Source organism: Nipponia nippon, unplaced genomic scaffold (genome assembly GCF_047370975.1).
Source record: "Nipponia nippon isolate SJK-2023a ecotype South Korea unplaced genomic scaffold, ASM4737097v1 scaffold_2, whole genome shotgun sequence".
NCBI lineage: Eukaryota > Metazoa > Chordata > Aves > Pelecaniformes > Threskiornithidae > Nipponia > Nipponia nippon.
Genome location: NW_028262336.1, coordinates 123511135 through 123528345, shown reverse-complemented (window position 1 = coordinate 123528345; position 17211 = coordinate 123511135). Strand labels below are relative to the sequence as shown.

Genomic DNA, 17211 nt, shown 5'->3' with positions numbered 1-17211 from the left:
CCCACCCTCTTTGTGTACAACCTTCAGGTACTTTTAAATGACCTTGGCTGTCACGTACGCAAGGTTTTCATGTTGGTGTTTCAATCCTGCCGACAATGATGCAATGTAAATTAGCACAGATGAGTACTCCCTTTTTAATGATGTGATTTGTACCTTGCATCAAGTTAAATACACGTTTGCAGAATTGGAAATACTGCTTTTAGATGCTTTCTTGAAAGTCTATTAGTCTTTCTGTTCCCCCGGTAGTTTGTGTTGGTTTTAACTGTTGTTTTGTTAGGAATTGAAATTGAGTTGCTGGCTGACAAGTGGCATTAAGTCAGTGTTAAAAGAAAGATTAGTAAAATTTCATATATATGAATACTAAACAACACTACTCCTGTCTGCAGAAGCTAGACGGAATGGAGATTTTAATCAGGTTTGTACTTTTTCATTTTGGATTTCCAAGATCCAAATCTCCCTGCAGCTTCATGGGAAAACTAAGCAAGCAGAGTTATCTTCAGCTGAGCTGCTTCTCACCCAGAGTTTGTTCTCACTTATCAAAACAGATCATGGTGCTAGTCAATAAGGAATAACTGTAGCCCAAGGCTTTTTTTTTTCCCTCCAAATACTCGCAGTATCTAATAAAATTTAAGGTTGAACTTAACAGAATAGGGACATCCTTCCCCCTGCATCTCATAAAAAGACACAGAGAAGTTGGCAAGTGCTGCTTGCCAGCATATAACTCTGTAGTCAGACTGCGAATGAAAGATATAGGTCTTAAGGAATATACTGCGTGGTCGCTATACAACCAGGCTTACAGTTGCCACTGACAACTTCTTAGTTTATCTTCCGCATGTCTGCACAGACGTCATTAGGAGCTTTCTGTGTGTGTGAACTCAGTCCATGGCCAAGTTTGTGGTTACACCAGGAAAGCAAGAATGGCTCAGTAGCATTGGCTTTCCTCTAGACTTGGTCAAGTCACTTAACCTCAGTATACTTCATTATCTTAATAAAAGAAACCACCATGGCCTCAGTGATGGTATCTGTGGTCACAGTGTTGACCTAGTCCCCCCAAAGTGCCTGTAAGGAGGGCACCGCTACGGGCCTGGCATTGCAGACGGAACAACGAGGCAGAAGATCCCAGAGTGCGGTTTGACCCACGTTCCCCAGGCCATGCTGCCATGCTAACTGCAAAACCACTTGTCACATAAAGCAAACACACTAACACAGGATTGTCTTCAAAAGTTTGTTTTGGAGACTTCACATTCATCATGCATTTCTAACTGCTAAGTGAAAAAGCCCACTGTAAAAGCAGAGAGGTGAAATGTGTGTTTGAAAGGCGAAATGACACTGAGCGTCTGTTAAAGCCCAAAACTTTTCTTTCTGGTATCAGTGTGACTTTTCGATATAATGGGAGAGATTTAACATGTAGAGATTTAACAGCATTTGAGTGCCCAAACCTTTATTAAAGTCAGTGATCAAACAGTAAAAGAATGTCCCTAATACAAAAAGTGTGAATTAAATATAGAGAAGAGGATTCCAGGGCCATAATGTTGCTGATAAATTTTGTAGATTTTTGTGGAATGCTGTGTAAGTGAAGGCTTTTCATTTAAGTTAGGCCAAAAACAGGTCTTAAAGGAGAAGAATCAAAAAAAAAAAAAAACATGGCAGATGAGAAGCAGCAAAATGAATGAGCTCATATACACTGCTAGACCAATCTCAGAACACGACTGATACAGATAATCATGTAACGTAAAAACTAGGCTAAAGCTTAGCTCAAACCTGCCTAAAAATAGGTGGTAAATGAAATTTATCTACACCCTGTATAAAAGAATTTCACAGCCAGTGCTCTGGAACAGCTTTTTCTCAGGTGATCCCCAAACACTGGTTCCCAGCTTATGACTGAGGATTAGCATTGGTTGAATGACACAGCAAAATAAAGTGTTCCCAATGCATTTGGGAGTTTAATGGCTTTTAGAAGACATAGTTGCTTTTAGAGCTTTTAAAGCATCAGAAGAAATCTTTCCCCAACATATTAGGGGAAAAGCGTAAAGAGGACAACCTCTCTGAGGAGCACATCTGCACTAAACAGTACGGGCTGGATCGGCTACATCGTGAAAAAAAACTTGGGAAGCAGCTCAAAGTAAACGATGGCATAGTTGCCTATTGCAGTATGGTAAAACTATCAAATAACTGATGCACTATTCTTTGTAATATTTACCACTATAAAGCAAATTTTGAAATTGGATTGTTTATTCAATGTTACATGGAAGTTTCCTTTAAAAAAACACTACCCTATTAGCTGATGAGTAACATATATAAATATATATAGCTGCTGCACCTAGGGAAAAGCATTTAGAATACAAAAATGATGTTGACACAAAAAAATACTGAAGGGAGTTCTTAAGGAGAAGAAACACAAAGTGTCTTAATGTCTGTCACAACCAGGGAAGGTTGGTATGTGTAAGCCAGACTTACACAGCTGGGGACATGTGAGGATATTTGGTCAAGCAATTTTTGGTCATCAAAATGTTTTCTGGCTTCTCCAAAACACAGTTAATGCCTAAGTAGTATCAAACAAGAATTCAAGCCAGGACATCGGTGAAAGGTTTTCTCCCCTTTTTTTTTCTAAAAAAAGACTCTCTTTTTCATCACAGTTCAAATGTTGTGCAGAATGACCTCACTGTTCAGTTGTCAAACAGTACTTGAAAACTTCATTTGCTTTTTAGTCTTAGGCACTTGTCTATATAAAGTGCCTACTAATGCCAATTCCTAGATTAGTTGTAGTCTGTGTGAACTGATGGCAGTGAGGTATAAAAGTACGCTACTGTACAGGTTTTTCACTGCGACTGAAATGCCTGAGTTTTATTTGCCATTGCAGGATTTTACCATATTCATGGCAAGAAATTGCAACTTATACAGGAATCCATTTTCAGGCACTTTTTCACTGACTTTCAGAAACTCTGCCTACATAAATACTGTTGAATCAAGCCTAAGCTTGATATCACAATTTCAGTTCCAGTTGCATGCAACTTTTGCATCAGGCTGAGAGATGTAGGCAAATACCTTTCTCTCATTTATCCTACGGCTGTTTCACACCTCTCCAGCAGCATAGGGAGATCCTGTGAAACCTGGCTCCAGAATATTTGACAGGTCTCAAAGTTTCTATTTTATAGAAATAAAATCTCTCAAAAACATACATCTGAATTTTGTAGTTTAACCCAACCACCATTCCTCACATGCATGATCCTTTCTTAAAAAAGAAAATATCTATTCAGTGTTGGTCTCTACTGATCCACCAACAGAACAAAAACTTAGGCAACAGAACAAAATTTTAGACAGTGTGTTCAATGAAAACATGGTTTTATTCTGAATGAGTCTCCCTCTCCTCTCTTTGCCAACCCCCCTATCTCTATATGTTAGAGATATATATCGTGGTATCTGTAAGAACCATTTTGCTGAGTGTCTGCAGGATTTCATATCCTTAAGCTGGAGACCATCGGTCTGATTTTAACCACACTTATATTGGATACAAAACCAAAATCAAGGTTCGTTTTTGGTTTCTTGTAAAGCAACACACACTTAATGTATAAGAAAATAAATACTTGGTAAGCCTATTCAGTGAATACCAAGGACTAATTATTTCTGTAAGTTTGCAGGATCAGACCCAGTTTGGTCTTTTACAATATTTCACAGTTTTTTTGTTATTTTAAATATAACCCTATGACTACGTTGTGATAGTATATATGGTCATTAACATGAATATACACATTGATTAATCTATAGAAATATTAAAACATGCATAAACATACTTGCTTATGGATATTAATAAACTAAGAGTCAGCTTTATTTTAGGAACAAGGTTTTTTACTGGTGTAAATGTGGTGACACAGTTGGACATAATTGTCACCTGCTATGAATTGCCAGATTTTAATTGTCCAGATTGAAGTGGAACAATATCTTATTAAAAAGACAATCCAATACTTGAAATTGCAAAAGGAGCAAAAGTTTATATAACACTATAATATATCTGCCTAATTTGAAATATACTGTTAGTTCATGTATAAGCTTGAAAAAAATATCTGCTTTTCTGGTGAAAATGGGGTTTATGAAGTTTTTGCTATAGACTGTTGGGTAAAAAGTTGAAAAAGAATACTTCTAAGTGTTATTTATCATATAATCTCTGTGAAACACAGCATGTTTATTTATCAATTTGATAACATTCTCTTTAATTCCAAAGTGAAATGGCATTTGGTAATGAAGTGATTGTCATTTTTAAACCCCTTTGTTTTTTGAGGTGCTATTGTGTGTATATATATTTTTCCCCCTTTTTAAGTGCAATGCCTATAGTATTACTATGTCAAATTCAGATGAATCGTGACAAACAACATTTTCACAATAGGAAATGTTAACATGTTACATTCCTTTCTTTGGAAAAATAAAAGAAATGATCACAGAAAACACATTTTAATTTAATTATATCCTTTAGGTCATTAAAGTGATATAATGTGCATGTCAGTCCTCTTTTCATTCACAGATTACTTTAATCCTTCATGTGCATTTTTTTTTTTTCCTCTGGCTTTCTTTCATATTTGCTTTGTTTTGAAATTGCATGCTGTCTGGATTATTTGTGCATGACCTCCACATTAATTTCACATTGAATGTTTACATACTCTGAAAAATTTTCATGGATCATTTATTCTACATGTGCATTTTTTTCCTTTGTTTTCAGTTACTGAACTTTAAATATGCTTGAAATGTAAAAGTGGTATGAAACTTTCGTGACACAAGTAGACAACTATTTTAACAGAGATTTTCAGTACCTAACTTCACATCTTTCAGAAATACATATTCTAAACCACATTTTATGCTGTGCTTCCAAAAATGTAAGAAAATGAATTATGTTCTGAAACTCTATACCTATTCCATTTCAGAATTGGAGCCCAATACTGGTTATATTTCATTCAAGCAATGACAAGCACATGAAATTGGTCCTTTAAATGAGTTAAGAAGGTCTCTGCTCTCTTGGAGGTGATCACTTGCAAAAGTCGTGTGTCTGGCCATTGCATGGGTTCAGTATAGGAAACAGTGTAGGACATTGTCTGAAGGACAACACAGACCACTTCAGATAAGCACCATCTGCAGCTCCGCATAGGTGCCCGCTGGAAATACCAGCTTCTCTCAATTGACTCTGTAGGGATCCTAATTCCTCATTTAGTATCCGAAATAGATGTCCCAAGCAGGCATATCTTGCTTTTACATAGTACAGTGCCATAAGCCCTTGCAACTGTCTACAAAGTCAAAGGTTTTATCATGTAAAAAACCCAATTTCTTCCATACTAATTCCCCATTTGAAGAATTAAAGCAATATATGTTGCTCAACATGCAATGAAATACTGCTTATCAGCAGAATTCCGTCTCTAAATCACATAAAACTAAGAGCATATTCAGAGGAACCTAGTGAGTAAATATACATGACTAAAATAAAACAAAGTATTTTTTGTTGAATTATGAAAAAAAGCATTAAAACACTCTTAAGAAGTTGTTGATTAAGAGGCCAGATAAAACACTATGAAATCAGCAACAGCTACCAGAAAAAAATATTTTATTTTAATTGGCACAGGGCTGAATTCACATACCTACTACAAGGAAATCAAAGGCTTCCGCTTCCCTCTTTACAGCCTATTCTTTTTCAGACAGTTAATTAATTCTGTGCACAGTCTGCTGTGATTAAAGATGAGTGGCTTGATCTCAAAGCATGCTAAGCCATCTGTAGCCCTTTATCTGAACAAGCCAAACACGATAGTTTCCAAATAAGGAGCTGAAGGTTGGGATTTGAGACATCTGTAATCAAATCGATCCAGTCTCCAGGGGCTTTGCCTTCAACCTGCAGACTTCACCGCAACCACCTCTGATTCTTTGCAGCTGCTTGATTTGAACTGATTTGAGTCACTACAGTTCTCTCCACTTTTACAAACTAGTTGTTTTGTCAGCATGAGTGTGACAACAATTAGACGTCCCTGTTTTTGCCCCATGCCTTTTCTCCTTCACAGTCATTCAATGACAAGCGTAAAAAGAACTTCATCTTTTCACGAAAATTCCCATTCTACAAGAGCAAGGAGCAGAGTGAGCAGGAAACAAGTGATCCAGAACGTAAGTAACCTCTTGGAGACGATGTCACATGCAGCAGCACAAAAAATGGGTGACACGCATGATACCAGAACCCCACACATCTAGGCAAATATCCGTTGTAGGCAGGCAGGAGAGGTATTACTACTGTGACCAATGTGTGACTGCAGTTTGGATCCAGCTGGTCCTTCCTTCCCTGGAAATGCCATTTTCAGAAGAATAAAACAGTGACCTTAACTTTTGGAAGAGCAAATGTGGCTCCTCAAAGCTGTTGTGGCACCTCTCAAAAATCCAAACTTGTCTCTGATTAAATATTCCCAGATCATAACTGGCTCAAAATAATGCAAACATGATTTCCTTCACAATACTAAACTAAATTATTACTTTCTAAAACGTCTGCTCTAATCTCTTTTTTGCCTTTGACATTCTCCAAGTTGATTGCCCTGGGCAGCTTCACTGAAAGTTCAACAATTAAATGAACCATTCGTGCTAACAGCTTAAAGAAGTAAATCAGATCTTGGCATGTGCACCTTCCCGGGCATTTACTGCTTGCTTAAATTGTGCAGAGAACCAGCATTATTAAAAATATATGCTGGTTCCAAGCCCAAATATTCACTTTTTTTCTTAATAATTATCTGCTAAATTTAGCTGGTGAGAATCATTTCTGGGACTTTATTTATTGTGTCGTTCCTTCTTCCTCCCAGCTCCAAAAGCCATGTATAACGGTCACTGCCTCTTTCATTGGCTGCATTCCCATAGAATATGGGTTTAAACTTGTCTCAGAAAGAAAAAGCAGGGATCCAGATTGCTCAATCAACATGGTCAGTCATGGTAGTATCCATTTCAACTCCACTGACTTCTTCCTTCCTCTTCTGCGGCTGTTCTTCCTTTCTCATTGCTCTCTCTGGGGACTTCCGTGCAGGACATCCCCGGATTAGGTGACGACGGTTATGGAACAAAGACTCTGAGTAAGTTCCCAGGAATGGTCACTGTAAATCTTTTTTTGTTTTGTTTTGTTTTGGCTTCTGTTCCTTCTCTGAGGACCCTCCACTCCTAGCATGCACAAGATAGAGTTTTATTTGTTACCCAGCTGTGAATGCATTAAAAATGTTTCAATCGTTTTGTTCTGCATGACGATATTAAATAACATACAGTGTATCAAGCAGACACTTCCACTTCTTTTGTAATAACACCTTTTGTTTCTGACAGTCTGTTATTGTTCCCATCATGGCAGTTCTGTAGAGTAGCATACCCAGAACTCGTTTTGCTGCCGAGACTGTTCTTTTCAGCAACAATCCCTCCCTCTCCATCTCAAGGGAAAGTTAAACATTTTAACTTGATCACATCCTGAGGCGATCAATGGAAAACTATTTTATGCTGTTGCTTCTGCATTTTCAGCTTTTTGCATGGGACTGTTTGTTAATTTGCTGGATTTTAGATTAGCATTTGTTATTAATGGAAGAAGTCATTTGCAGGTCAGAGAAGACCATGCCTTCTCCAAAGCTAATTTTGGACCCATTTCACCATTAGCAACCTATTCTCTGTCATGCAACCTTAATCAATTTCTCTTTCTGATGTAGCAATCCTTTCTCAAGACTTGGCATTGCAGAATGTGCAACGTGTCAGAAACAATTTTGCTTCCTTGAAAGTTAGACCAGAAAAATTGTATAGAGTGAAATATTTGCAGCTGATTTCTATATAAATAGCTACATTATATTCTGTATCCAGATCTAAATAATTTAAAGAAAATCCCACTTGCATGTGTTTGGCTGCTTCTTCTTTAGTTCTTATTCTTTTTCTTAAGCACCAAGTAATTGCAGCAAAATGTGTGTGAATGTTAACACTGCATCGCCTACTGTCTTGTATGTGCTTTTTAATTGCAGGAATGCACATCCATGCACACAATTTTAGAGATCATTCTGTTTCTGACTGATTTTTTGAAGGGACATTTTAATGGTTTAACTTTAAGGCATTACAGTAGCTCGCAATTTAAAGATGAAAGCTTCATCTCTTGTACGAAGAAGAACAGTTCTGCAAGACTAGTTTGGTCAGGGATAGACAGCAAATGTCGCTGCCACCTGAATTTTAACCATTCTGCTACTTTAAGTGTCATAACAGCTCATTAGCAACAAACACAGATCATTCCCTGCCTAAAGAGGAGTAGAACACTCCTGACCTGATAACCCTCCTGAATATCTGTGTCCTTACAAAGACAAATCTCCTTAACATCCAACCATCTGAAAGGAGATCACTAAGGGAAAAGTAGCAAGAGGCATTATATAGGCTCTAGTTTCTCTATTAATATTGCACCGACGGTTCAATTACTGACACACTTCTAGACATTCCTGCCCATCCAAATTTCACCAATATTCAACGCAGATATGTTTTTAATGACCGTTCTTACTATGAAGGATACTTATTCTTGTTTAATAAAGTTCTTCAGGGTCCTGTATAGCATATTAGTTTGAGACAACCCTTGCTAACTTGCTCTGAAATGTCTGAAAGTCAATATACTGTTTTCTTCAGAATGTAAGTTTAATTTTTTAAAGCTTCTTACTAAGCCCAAGATCAAAGTTTCCCATTACTATTTTTATCAGATATCATCCCCTCTCATTTCTGCTGCTCCAGTAACCCCATCAGTCCCGCTCTATGAACCCCAAGCCATTAGGTTGGTACGTGGGGGAAACACAGCACCTTGCAGAGAAGAGGTGGTCTTGGCATTGTTCCCATAGTCATCCTTCATGGCATCCATGCTTGGTCTACTCTGGGTTCATTCCAGGGGATTCTTGGCTTTCCAAGAGTTCCTTCTTTCACTGGGAATGCTTAGAGGCAGTTGCAGGTGAGCGTTGTGGGTCACCCCACAGCCTAGTCTGCCCACTGGTTTAATGATAAATATTGGACCACTTTTGGCTCCTGGTGTTTGTCGGGAGGTGACTTATTTGTGCCCACTGTCCATTTAACCACTGTGTCTCATTCTCATTAACCCAGGGTGGCTCCCCACTGTATAGTCATTATACCATTGGCTTCTAAATGTCTGGGACCAGCTGAAAAGTTTCAACTGTTAAATGATCTTTCAGGTGCAAAGTAATTGGCATTTCTACCAGAAATACTATTAAAACCACCATTTAATGTGGTTCTGCAGACCTCCTGGAGACCATATAGCATGGTCTGACTGACCATAAACAGTCTGCTGACTACAGTTTGGGAACAGCAACTTTACATTATATAGATTGCACCTTCGTTTAAATAATATGATAAGAAAAACAGGACACCAAACTTGCCAAACCACAAGTCTGACCCATCATGATAGTTCTTATGTCACTATTCACCCATCCACACTGGTCTGGTGAAGGTTTTCATGCTCTCACTCAAATCCTGAGGCTAGACAGTGTCTGAAAAAAGATTTCTTCCATTTTTTTTCTTAGTTTTGTCATTGGCTTTGTCTTCTTTTTTTGGACAGAGTAAAATACAGTTACAATATTTGACATCAAAACCATTTTCATGTTTATTTGTTAATCCTTTGGGATAGTGCAGAGGGGTTAAAGATGGACACAGGTTAAAAGTTTAGCAGGAATAGTTCCAATGCATTAATGATGCACGTTACTGATGGTACAGAATAATATGAGCAGACACTCAGGTTTCATGAAATTCTCAAGAAGTCCAGTGAGATGCAAGTGGACCATAATATACTTTGAAATTAAGTTATCATCTGAGATGTCATTAACTGTCTCATCAAGAAAAGACATGGCTTTGCCATGGCACGTATCACTGGCTAATACGTACAGTCTCTTTCTGAAATGCCACAAGAGAAAAAGCTTTCATTTTGCCTGTGTAAATTATCTAAGATTTTTCAGGTGATGTCACTGCATAGTTTTTATTTCCTCTCTGCACAACTACCTTTGCATGACTGTGGCAGTTCTGTTAAGTTTCTGCAGCTTTGTGGTGCTTGGTTCTTTAATTTGCTGTACTGTTCTTGCAGAACATGTTTCTTCTAATGCCAGCGATAGTGAAAGTAGCTACAGTAAGTTACTGCTTTCATTAGAGTCCTTTTACTTTGCATTGCTTGTTCTGTTTGTTTCTTTTATTTTGTTTCTCCTCCTTGCTAATCTTTTGTTAATGTTAAAAGGATGGTTGGAGCAAATGGCTTGGAATTCAAATTTACAACCACATCTTGAGTACAAAGCTATAAAAGAAAACTGGCAACCTTTATAAGAAAAGGGAGGAAGGCTGTTATTTGGGATGTATTCTGGGACATAAAACCAAACCTGGCTTTGGGTAGCGTGTGAAAGTCAGGATTCTTTGGTTTAGTGACAAGAAGTTTATTTCAGCAGGGAGGGAGCAGTTTCTTGATGATCTTTTAAGAGTAAAATTACTCCATAACTGTAGTCAAATCTGCAAAAGGCAACCTCTTTACAAGGTCACAATTTTTACTTGCATTTCTGCATGCCTGTATGAAGGGCTAAAGAGTCTCAAAAATTTTGTTGAGCCCTTGATTTTGGCATTACAGATTTCCTAATGCATAATGAGGTCTACAAAAAAAGGTAAGATAGACCTTCACCCCTTAGGCACTGCCACTGAATGTCACCAATTCCCTGTAAGTGGAGGTCCCAACCCTGCAACCTGCTTGGGTGGAATTACAGACTCCATGTGCTCATATAGCCAAGAGGTAGATTGTACATTCTTGGTAATTATTAGCAAATTTAACCAATATAACTATTTTTCTGGAAGTGTTGAAAAGCAAAAAAATAAGGCATTAAATGACTGGAAATGTAATAAAATGTAATTAAAATGGTAGATTGCTTACTAAATCACCCAGTTGTTTAATCTTTTCAAGCCATTTGCTTAGCAAATCAAGTTTTCCACCAGTCACTCAGCGCTTGTGCTAAGCACCCGCATACATTCAGGTAATCATTGGTATCATACCTCATATTTACTAGTCTTGATATAGTGCATAGCAGTTGAGCTCTGTTAATAAACACTGGTTTGTTTCAGTAAAACAGCTAATCTTATGCAATTCAGAAATGGTAAATTAGTTTGTATTCTCTTGTATTGCAAAGGTTTCCTTGGAAAGCAATTGCCAGAGTCACAAGAAAACAGTAGGCGCTCTTCAACTGCCAAGATCCAGTTCTGAACCACTTTATTTTTAATGTGTCCTCTGCTGAGGAGGAGAGGAGGATTTTGTGTTTGAAATATAAGATGCTTTTTCCCCAGACTGAAACAAAGTGTATGTTTTGAGGTGCCAGAAAGGGGATAGAAATGGTTTGGGGTAGTTAGTTGGGACATAGATGCTTGGAAGGAAAAAGGAAAAGGAGTGTTGGGGTAACAACTGCCCACGGCAGGTGCTCTCCTTCCAGACTGGTTTCCATCTGGGCAAGCTCCTGTCTCATCCCAGCAGCATCCAGCCTACATCCTGTTGGCTGGAGCTCCCCACACATTGCTGGTGTGTCCAACAACTGCTGCCTGGTGGAGAAGATGCAGGCAGGACTTCCTTCGCTGCCAGCGGGACAGCTATGCCATTTAGCAGCAGAGGAAGCCAGTCTTAGGTTAAGTCAAATGAAAGTGGCTTTAAAGTCCAGGAGCTGGTGCCAAAGGGCCTAATTCCATTTGCTAACAATTCATTGGTGTGTGCTGACATGACGTTTGAAGGCATGACCTTGGGCAACCAGCAACTTTGGTGACCGGCTTTTGGAAATTAGTTTCAGATGGCCATGGTGGCATGTCAACTTTAGTCTGACTGTGTGTTCAATTGCTACATGGCTATGGTATATCAGCATATCTGCTGTGGGGACTTAAAGCACTCCTGAATCCAGATGGTTACTCTCTGGATCTCCAGGGTACCCCGTGTCAATGGTACCTCCCATCGCACAGCTCATTGCAGCAAATCTCCCCTAGAAAATTATGACTCGGGAACAGAGAAGAATCAGGTAGAGGAAAGCGAGAGGTGGGTGGTCAGAGAGAGCAGTCAACAAGTTGTGAGGGCATGGAGATAAGAGACACGAGGCCTGTCATTAAAAAGTTGTCATTTCACTGCAGTTCTGACCTTGTGGGACTGTTGAGAGGACACTGCACGATAGAAGCCTATCAGTATCCCTCATGTGGGAAGAGTAATTATCAGACCTAGTCTGTGAACATTTCCTAAAGACGCATTCCTCACTGCCTTCTAATTTACTTATTCCTAATGAAAGGAAAAAAATAATAGGTGCTCAGTGTAAAGCTCATTCCTGGTAGAATAAGACAGCATGCAGTTATTATTTCTGCTCTTCTTGTTTGCATCTGGGTAGCTGGGTACGGGGCCCAACATCAGTCACTGCCACAGAACCAAGTTTGTTTTAACTCCATTTAGAGCCAGCCATGTTGCAAAGCTGTTCTTCGGTGTGATGTAGTGCCATTTTGAGGAGAATTTCTGTGTTCAAGGTGAGGCACTACAAGTTATTTTACCAGGTCACCATGTGCGTTGACTCGCAAACTCATCTAGCCCTCGGTCTGTGCATTGGTGAAGTGGGGCATACTAAGAGGAGAAAAAAAGTGAAGCTGAAAAATTCATGGGGAGCAACAGAAAACTGCTGGAGAGCTCAAGGGTTTTCCATGGGGTTGTGACCCTGTCCCAGTGCCCCTTTTCTCTTCTGTTTCCCAAGCAAATGAGCAGGAAGAAAGGGGTTGCCTGCCCCACTGCTTTCTGAATTGTGGGAAATCAGCAATTCACACCTTGGCCAGCACAAAGAAAAAAGTGGGGGTAAGAAATGACTGGCAAGTGCCACGTGTTCTCCTGCAGACATTCATATTTGTCCCTATAAAAACAAGGCAGTTGGAGTCCAGAGTGAGGTATTCTGCATTTTTTTCTAGTGGGCCTCTGGCAATTGCTTTAACCTGTTTCTCTAACTTTTGCTTCTCATGATAGGCATTTTAGTGAAACGTAGCTAGTGTTGAAACCTGTACTATCCGATCATTCCTAGAACCATTCCAAATCAGGGGTACAACTACCCGAAGTGATGCTGAAGGCTTCTGAGAGCTGTCCAGGCTGTGCCCTGGACAGTGATTAATAGAGGGGTTACAAATTCACTGGGCTTTTTCTACGAGATAATTCTGATACATTCATATTTCTTTAGAAAAATACATGGCTTAAAAATTTGAGTATCTGGCTGACATATTGCTCATGTCTTGTGCTTGGGGGTTAAAAAATCAACTTTTCTACAGAAGTCAGATACTTTTTATTTCAAAATAATAATATACTTGAAATTCCTCCTATGTGGTCTCAAGAGAAAATTCTTTGACCACTTTTTAGCAACAAGGTTGTTGCAGGTAGTAAACCTGATTTCTTCTGCCAGTGCTCTCAATGCTGGGTTTGTAATGAGAAAAAGAGCTGGAGTGAACAGCAGGATTTTCTTTATCCCAATAAATAACCTTCAGCTCCATTACCTTCAGGGGGAACCACAAATACATTTGACAGCAGAATCTGGCCCTTTATAAAAAAATTAAAAAGTGGTTTTGAGCCAGGAACAAATGTTGGCCTGATCTAAAAGGGGCTGAGCTGCCACACAGCTGCTACTGCGTCATATTGGCCATGCTAATGTGAAGGCTATAACCATGTTAGTTGATTTGCACCTGTTCTCAGCCGTAAAACCAAGTTTGCAGAGTGCTATATAAAGTCCTGGTCTGGCAGAAAGTTGTTCTTGTTGTGATAAGGATACATACAGTCAACTTTGACTTATCCCTGAACCAGCTAATCAAACCATGACTGAAAGTTTATTTTGAGCTCTGTAACTTAAAATGTTCTGATTTCTTTTTCAAACCAAGCTTATAAGAATGTATTTTTTACCGTGGACTCATCAGTTCTTATTTTGCGAGACATGATTTTCATAATGGCCATGAATTTCAAGTCTCTCTACTGCATATGTGTGGTAATGCTCTTACACGTAGTTCAGTAAAGGTTTTTACAGCTGTCATCAAAATTACACACACATTACCACATCTGTTTAGCCTAATTGCATAACTGGGTGTGATTGCACCAATTACCTAGAGAGGCAATACGTGACTAAAAGTTAAAAATAAGGAAAATGGTTAGAAACAAAAATTTTTACCCTCTGTCAGCAAGTCACTCTTGTAATGAGATTTGAAGACTCAGAACAAGGTTAAAGGATTCCTGATTATTATGTTAGGCCACTGATTAATTAGGACACTTACGTTGGCTCTTACACTCCCCAAGGATTACTACATCATTCAGGCACAGTCAAACTGGCACAAGTATTGAGTCTCATTTTCTGCCCTCACAAGCTACATTGATCTTAAACATAAAGTGCCGATAGACCACTTTTCAGTCATAAGTTCATTCTCAGACTACTGATGATCTTTTTATATATTAAATTTCCAGCCTTTCATAGCTATCAACATATTTCCAAAAGTCATGTGTTTACTTACATAAATAGAATTCCAGGAAAGGGATTTTGAGCCAAATAGAGGTTAAGATATTGACTGTCCAGTGCAGTCTGTGCAGATGAAACAAAACAAGAAATTGATTTCTCCAAGATCCTGCAAGTCCAACTCAGGTAATCCATACATTAGCCCAAAACCAAAATGGATGGTGACAGAAAAATAAGCCTTCTTTGGTTTTTAGATCCAGCTGAGCAATAAAATTTAGGCCAGATCTCAAAAATAAAATTAATTTGTCTCATCTACATGTATTTCACATGTGTATTGATGGTAACCACCACCATTAATACAACAATCTTAATGAACACAAAAATTCCCTTTCATTTTTCTAAAGTCATAAATAATTTTTAGCTGTCTTTATAAGTACTACTTTTTTATTATTCACTGCCTTAGATCCCTTTACAGATTTTTTCATTCACAGCCATTAATGGGATGACAAAATCCATGGATTCCCGCAGCATAAGGTGCTTGGTGAGGGTGGGTGTTTGGTTACATGGTGGCTGCACCACAGCAGGTCTCCTGCCCCGGTACTCACATGCTGGCTGCAGTTACACCAGCCCTCTGCAAGCCCTGGATGCTCTGGCAAGACAGTAGGAAATGGGCCCATTTTATGGGTTACATGAAAAATGCCTGATATCTGCCAGGTCTACACTGGAACTGTGATTTTGAGTCTTTCACAGACTCTCTGGAATCTAACCAGAAAGGGAAAACAGAGGCAACACCTTAAATCCATTTTAGGGCTACTCCTCTGAAACACCATAAAATCTTTTTAAAAGTTGACTTTAGCAGGCCTTATGAAAGTCATCCAGCCACACAAAATCTCTCAGCCCAGTTTATAGGGCTGCGAATTATAACAAACTCCAGGTTATTCTTCTCTTCCTGAGAGCTCACAACTGGCAAACCAAGAACAAAGGGAACCAGAGCCATAGCGATCCTGGGAAAGTGAAAGCCCTCCAATAATTTTACTCATGAGAATATTAGATTTAGGAAAGCTTCCTTTTTCTTTCTTCTCTTTCCTGATCTTCTTTCTTTTTGTCTCTTTTTGACTTTGTGGAATTTTACGGAAGAACAAGGGATCATGCTGAAATCCTACAGAAAGGACTTTTTCTTTTTTCTCTTTTTGTTTTGTCTGTTAAATTTCACAAAGATTTTCCAGATCAATATAGCTAACCTGTGATAATTAAGCCGTTAATGTGGGTGGTAAATGAGGCTTAGTCAAATGATAAATAAGAGCCCATGTCCTGCTGAATTTCACAGTGTCTCACACCTCGAAGCCATCACAAGGTTACAGCAATCTGATTATTGATTGACTCTAGAGCTCTTCATTATACTTAATACTTTATGGACTGCTTCAAAACCATGCAGTACTGACTGAGTAGAGATCATTAAAGAATACCATCTGGTACATCTGTATATTAGCTTCTGAGGACTTACAGGATTTTATCTGGACAGTACTTGGAAGAATTTTATTCACATAAAAACTTGAGCTTCCTGAGCCCTTTTTCCACAGAAGAAAAGTAGTGGAAATGGTGCAGCTTTCCCCCACGCTCGCGCTCCATCTTGAGTCTGAAACTCAGTGCTGAAGAGCCTTCCCTCAGGAAGATATCTATCTTTAAGTCCTTGTGTATCACAGTCAGCCTCAAAGTTTCTCCTTACTTGCTGCAACCCTTTCCAGCGGCTTAAGCTTCAGCACAATTTGAGTGGGCTGGAGTTTTTTCTTTGCCTTCAGTCTGGCCACAGTTTCCCAAGACTTCTGTGAAACGACAGGCTCAATTTGTCTCCATAGCCCATACCCTACCGATAGCGTGGACATAATGACAGCTTTAGCATGTGGACATGTCTGCCAGAGACTGGGCACAACAGAAGGTAAAATCTGTGCTGGCTTATTTGTGCTGGTTATAATTCTATGCCAAAGACAAATATTAGCCCAGAGAAAAATTTTTAAACAATAGTGTCAGAGTTATTGGCTATTTTCCTTCAGTTGCTCTTGTCACTGTCACTCCCATGGGATTCTACTGTTTAAATGCAGATGTCTGCATCTGACCTTGCTGTTTAAATGCCGTTACGGGTCAATGGAGACAAACATACCCTTCTGACTTGTACTCTCATCCCAAAGTAACATCTAAAATAGGTCAGATGACTCATGTCTTAGAATAAGCACTTGCCTATTTGTAGGCATCCATTGACTCCAAAGGGTACCTAAGGACTAACTTAGACATAAGCACTCACAACACAGGTTTCTGAAATTAGCTGAAATGAATCCCCTTGAGACAAGTATTTTCAAGTTTAAGGTTGTATTTGTACAAACAGGCTCCCCTCCACGTACTTAGTACATGACGGCTTCATCGCCCACCCCAAGATTGACTTTCTCAGGCTGTTGAAAAACATAGCCTTGGCTCCTGGGGGATGGAGGGCAGGCACTGCAGGAGCATCCTCGTCCAGCCTGGAGAGTGAGTTGTTTCATCTCCGAGGGAATGGGACATGCTGAGTTTTATATTACCCCTAAAATTTCCAGAGAAACTTAAGGGAAAATAATACATCCAATGCATGAAACCTAGTGTAACAATAATTCTAGGCTCTTAACTTTGCAAAAAGCCAAAGTTAAGCAAGTGATTACAATATCAAACATTTGCAAATAGAGAAGAAAATCCATTATCCACACTCCTCATATGTTAT

At 39.0% G+C, this 17211-nt stretch overlaps 1 protein-coding gene across 22 annotated transcripts in view; it reads left to right on the top strand.

Moving 5' to 3' along the window:
* DLG2 (discs large MAGUK scaffold protein 2) overlaps nucleotides 1–17211 on the top strand; it is a 1061109-nt gene that overhangs the window by 1026632 nt on the left and 17266 nt on the right. For 19 of the 22 annotated variants that reach the window (XM_087758910.1, XM_087758908.1, XM_087758909.1 and 16 more), the window contains one exon: nucleotides 6033–6132. In XM_087758910.1, the coding sequence (XP_087615036.1) occupies nucleotides 6033–6132 (100 nt within the window). Of the gene's footprint in view, nucleotides 1–6032; nucleotides 6133–7030; nucleotides 7077–17211 lie in introns of all 22 variants that reach the window. The other 3 variants (XM_087758912.1, XM_087758923.1, XM_087758928.1) reach the window with 1 other exon arrangement.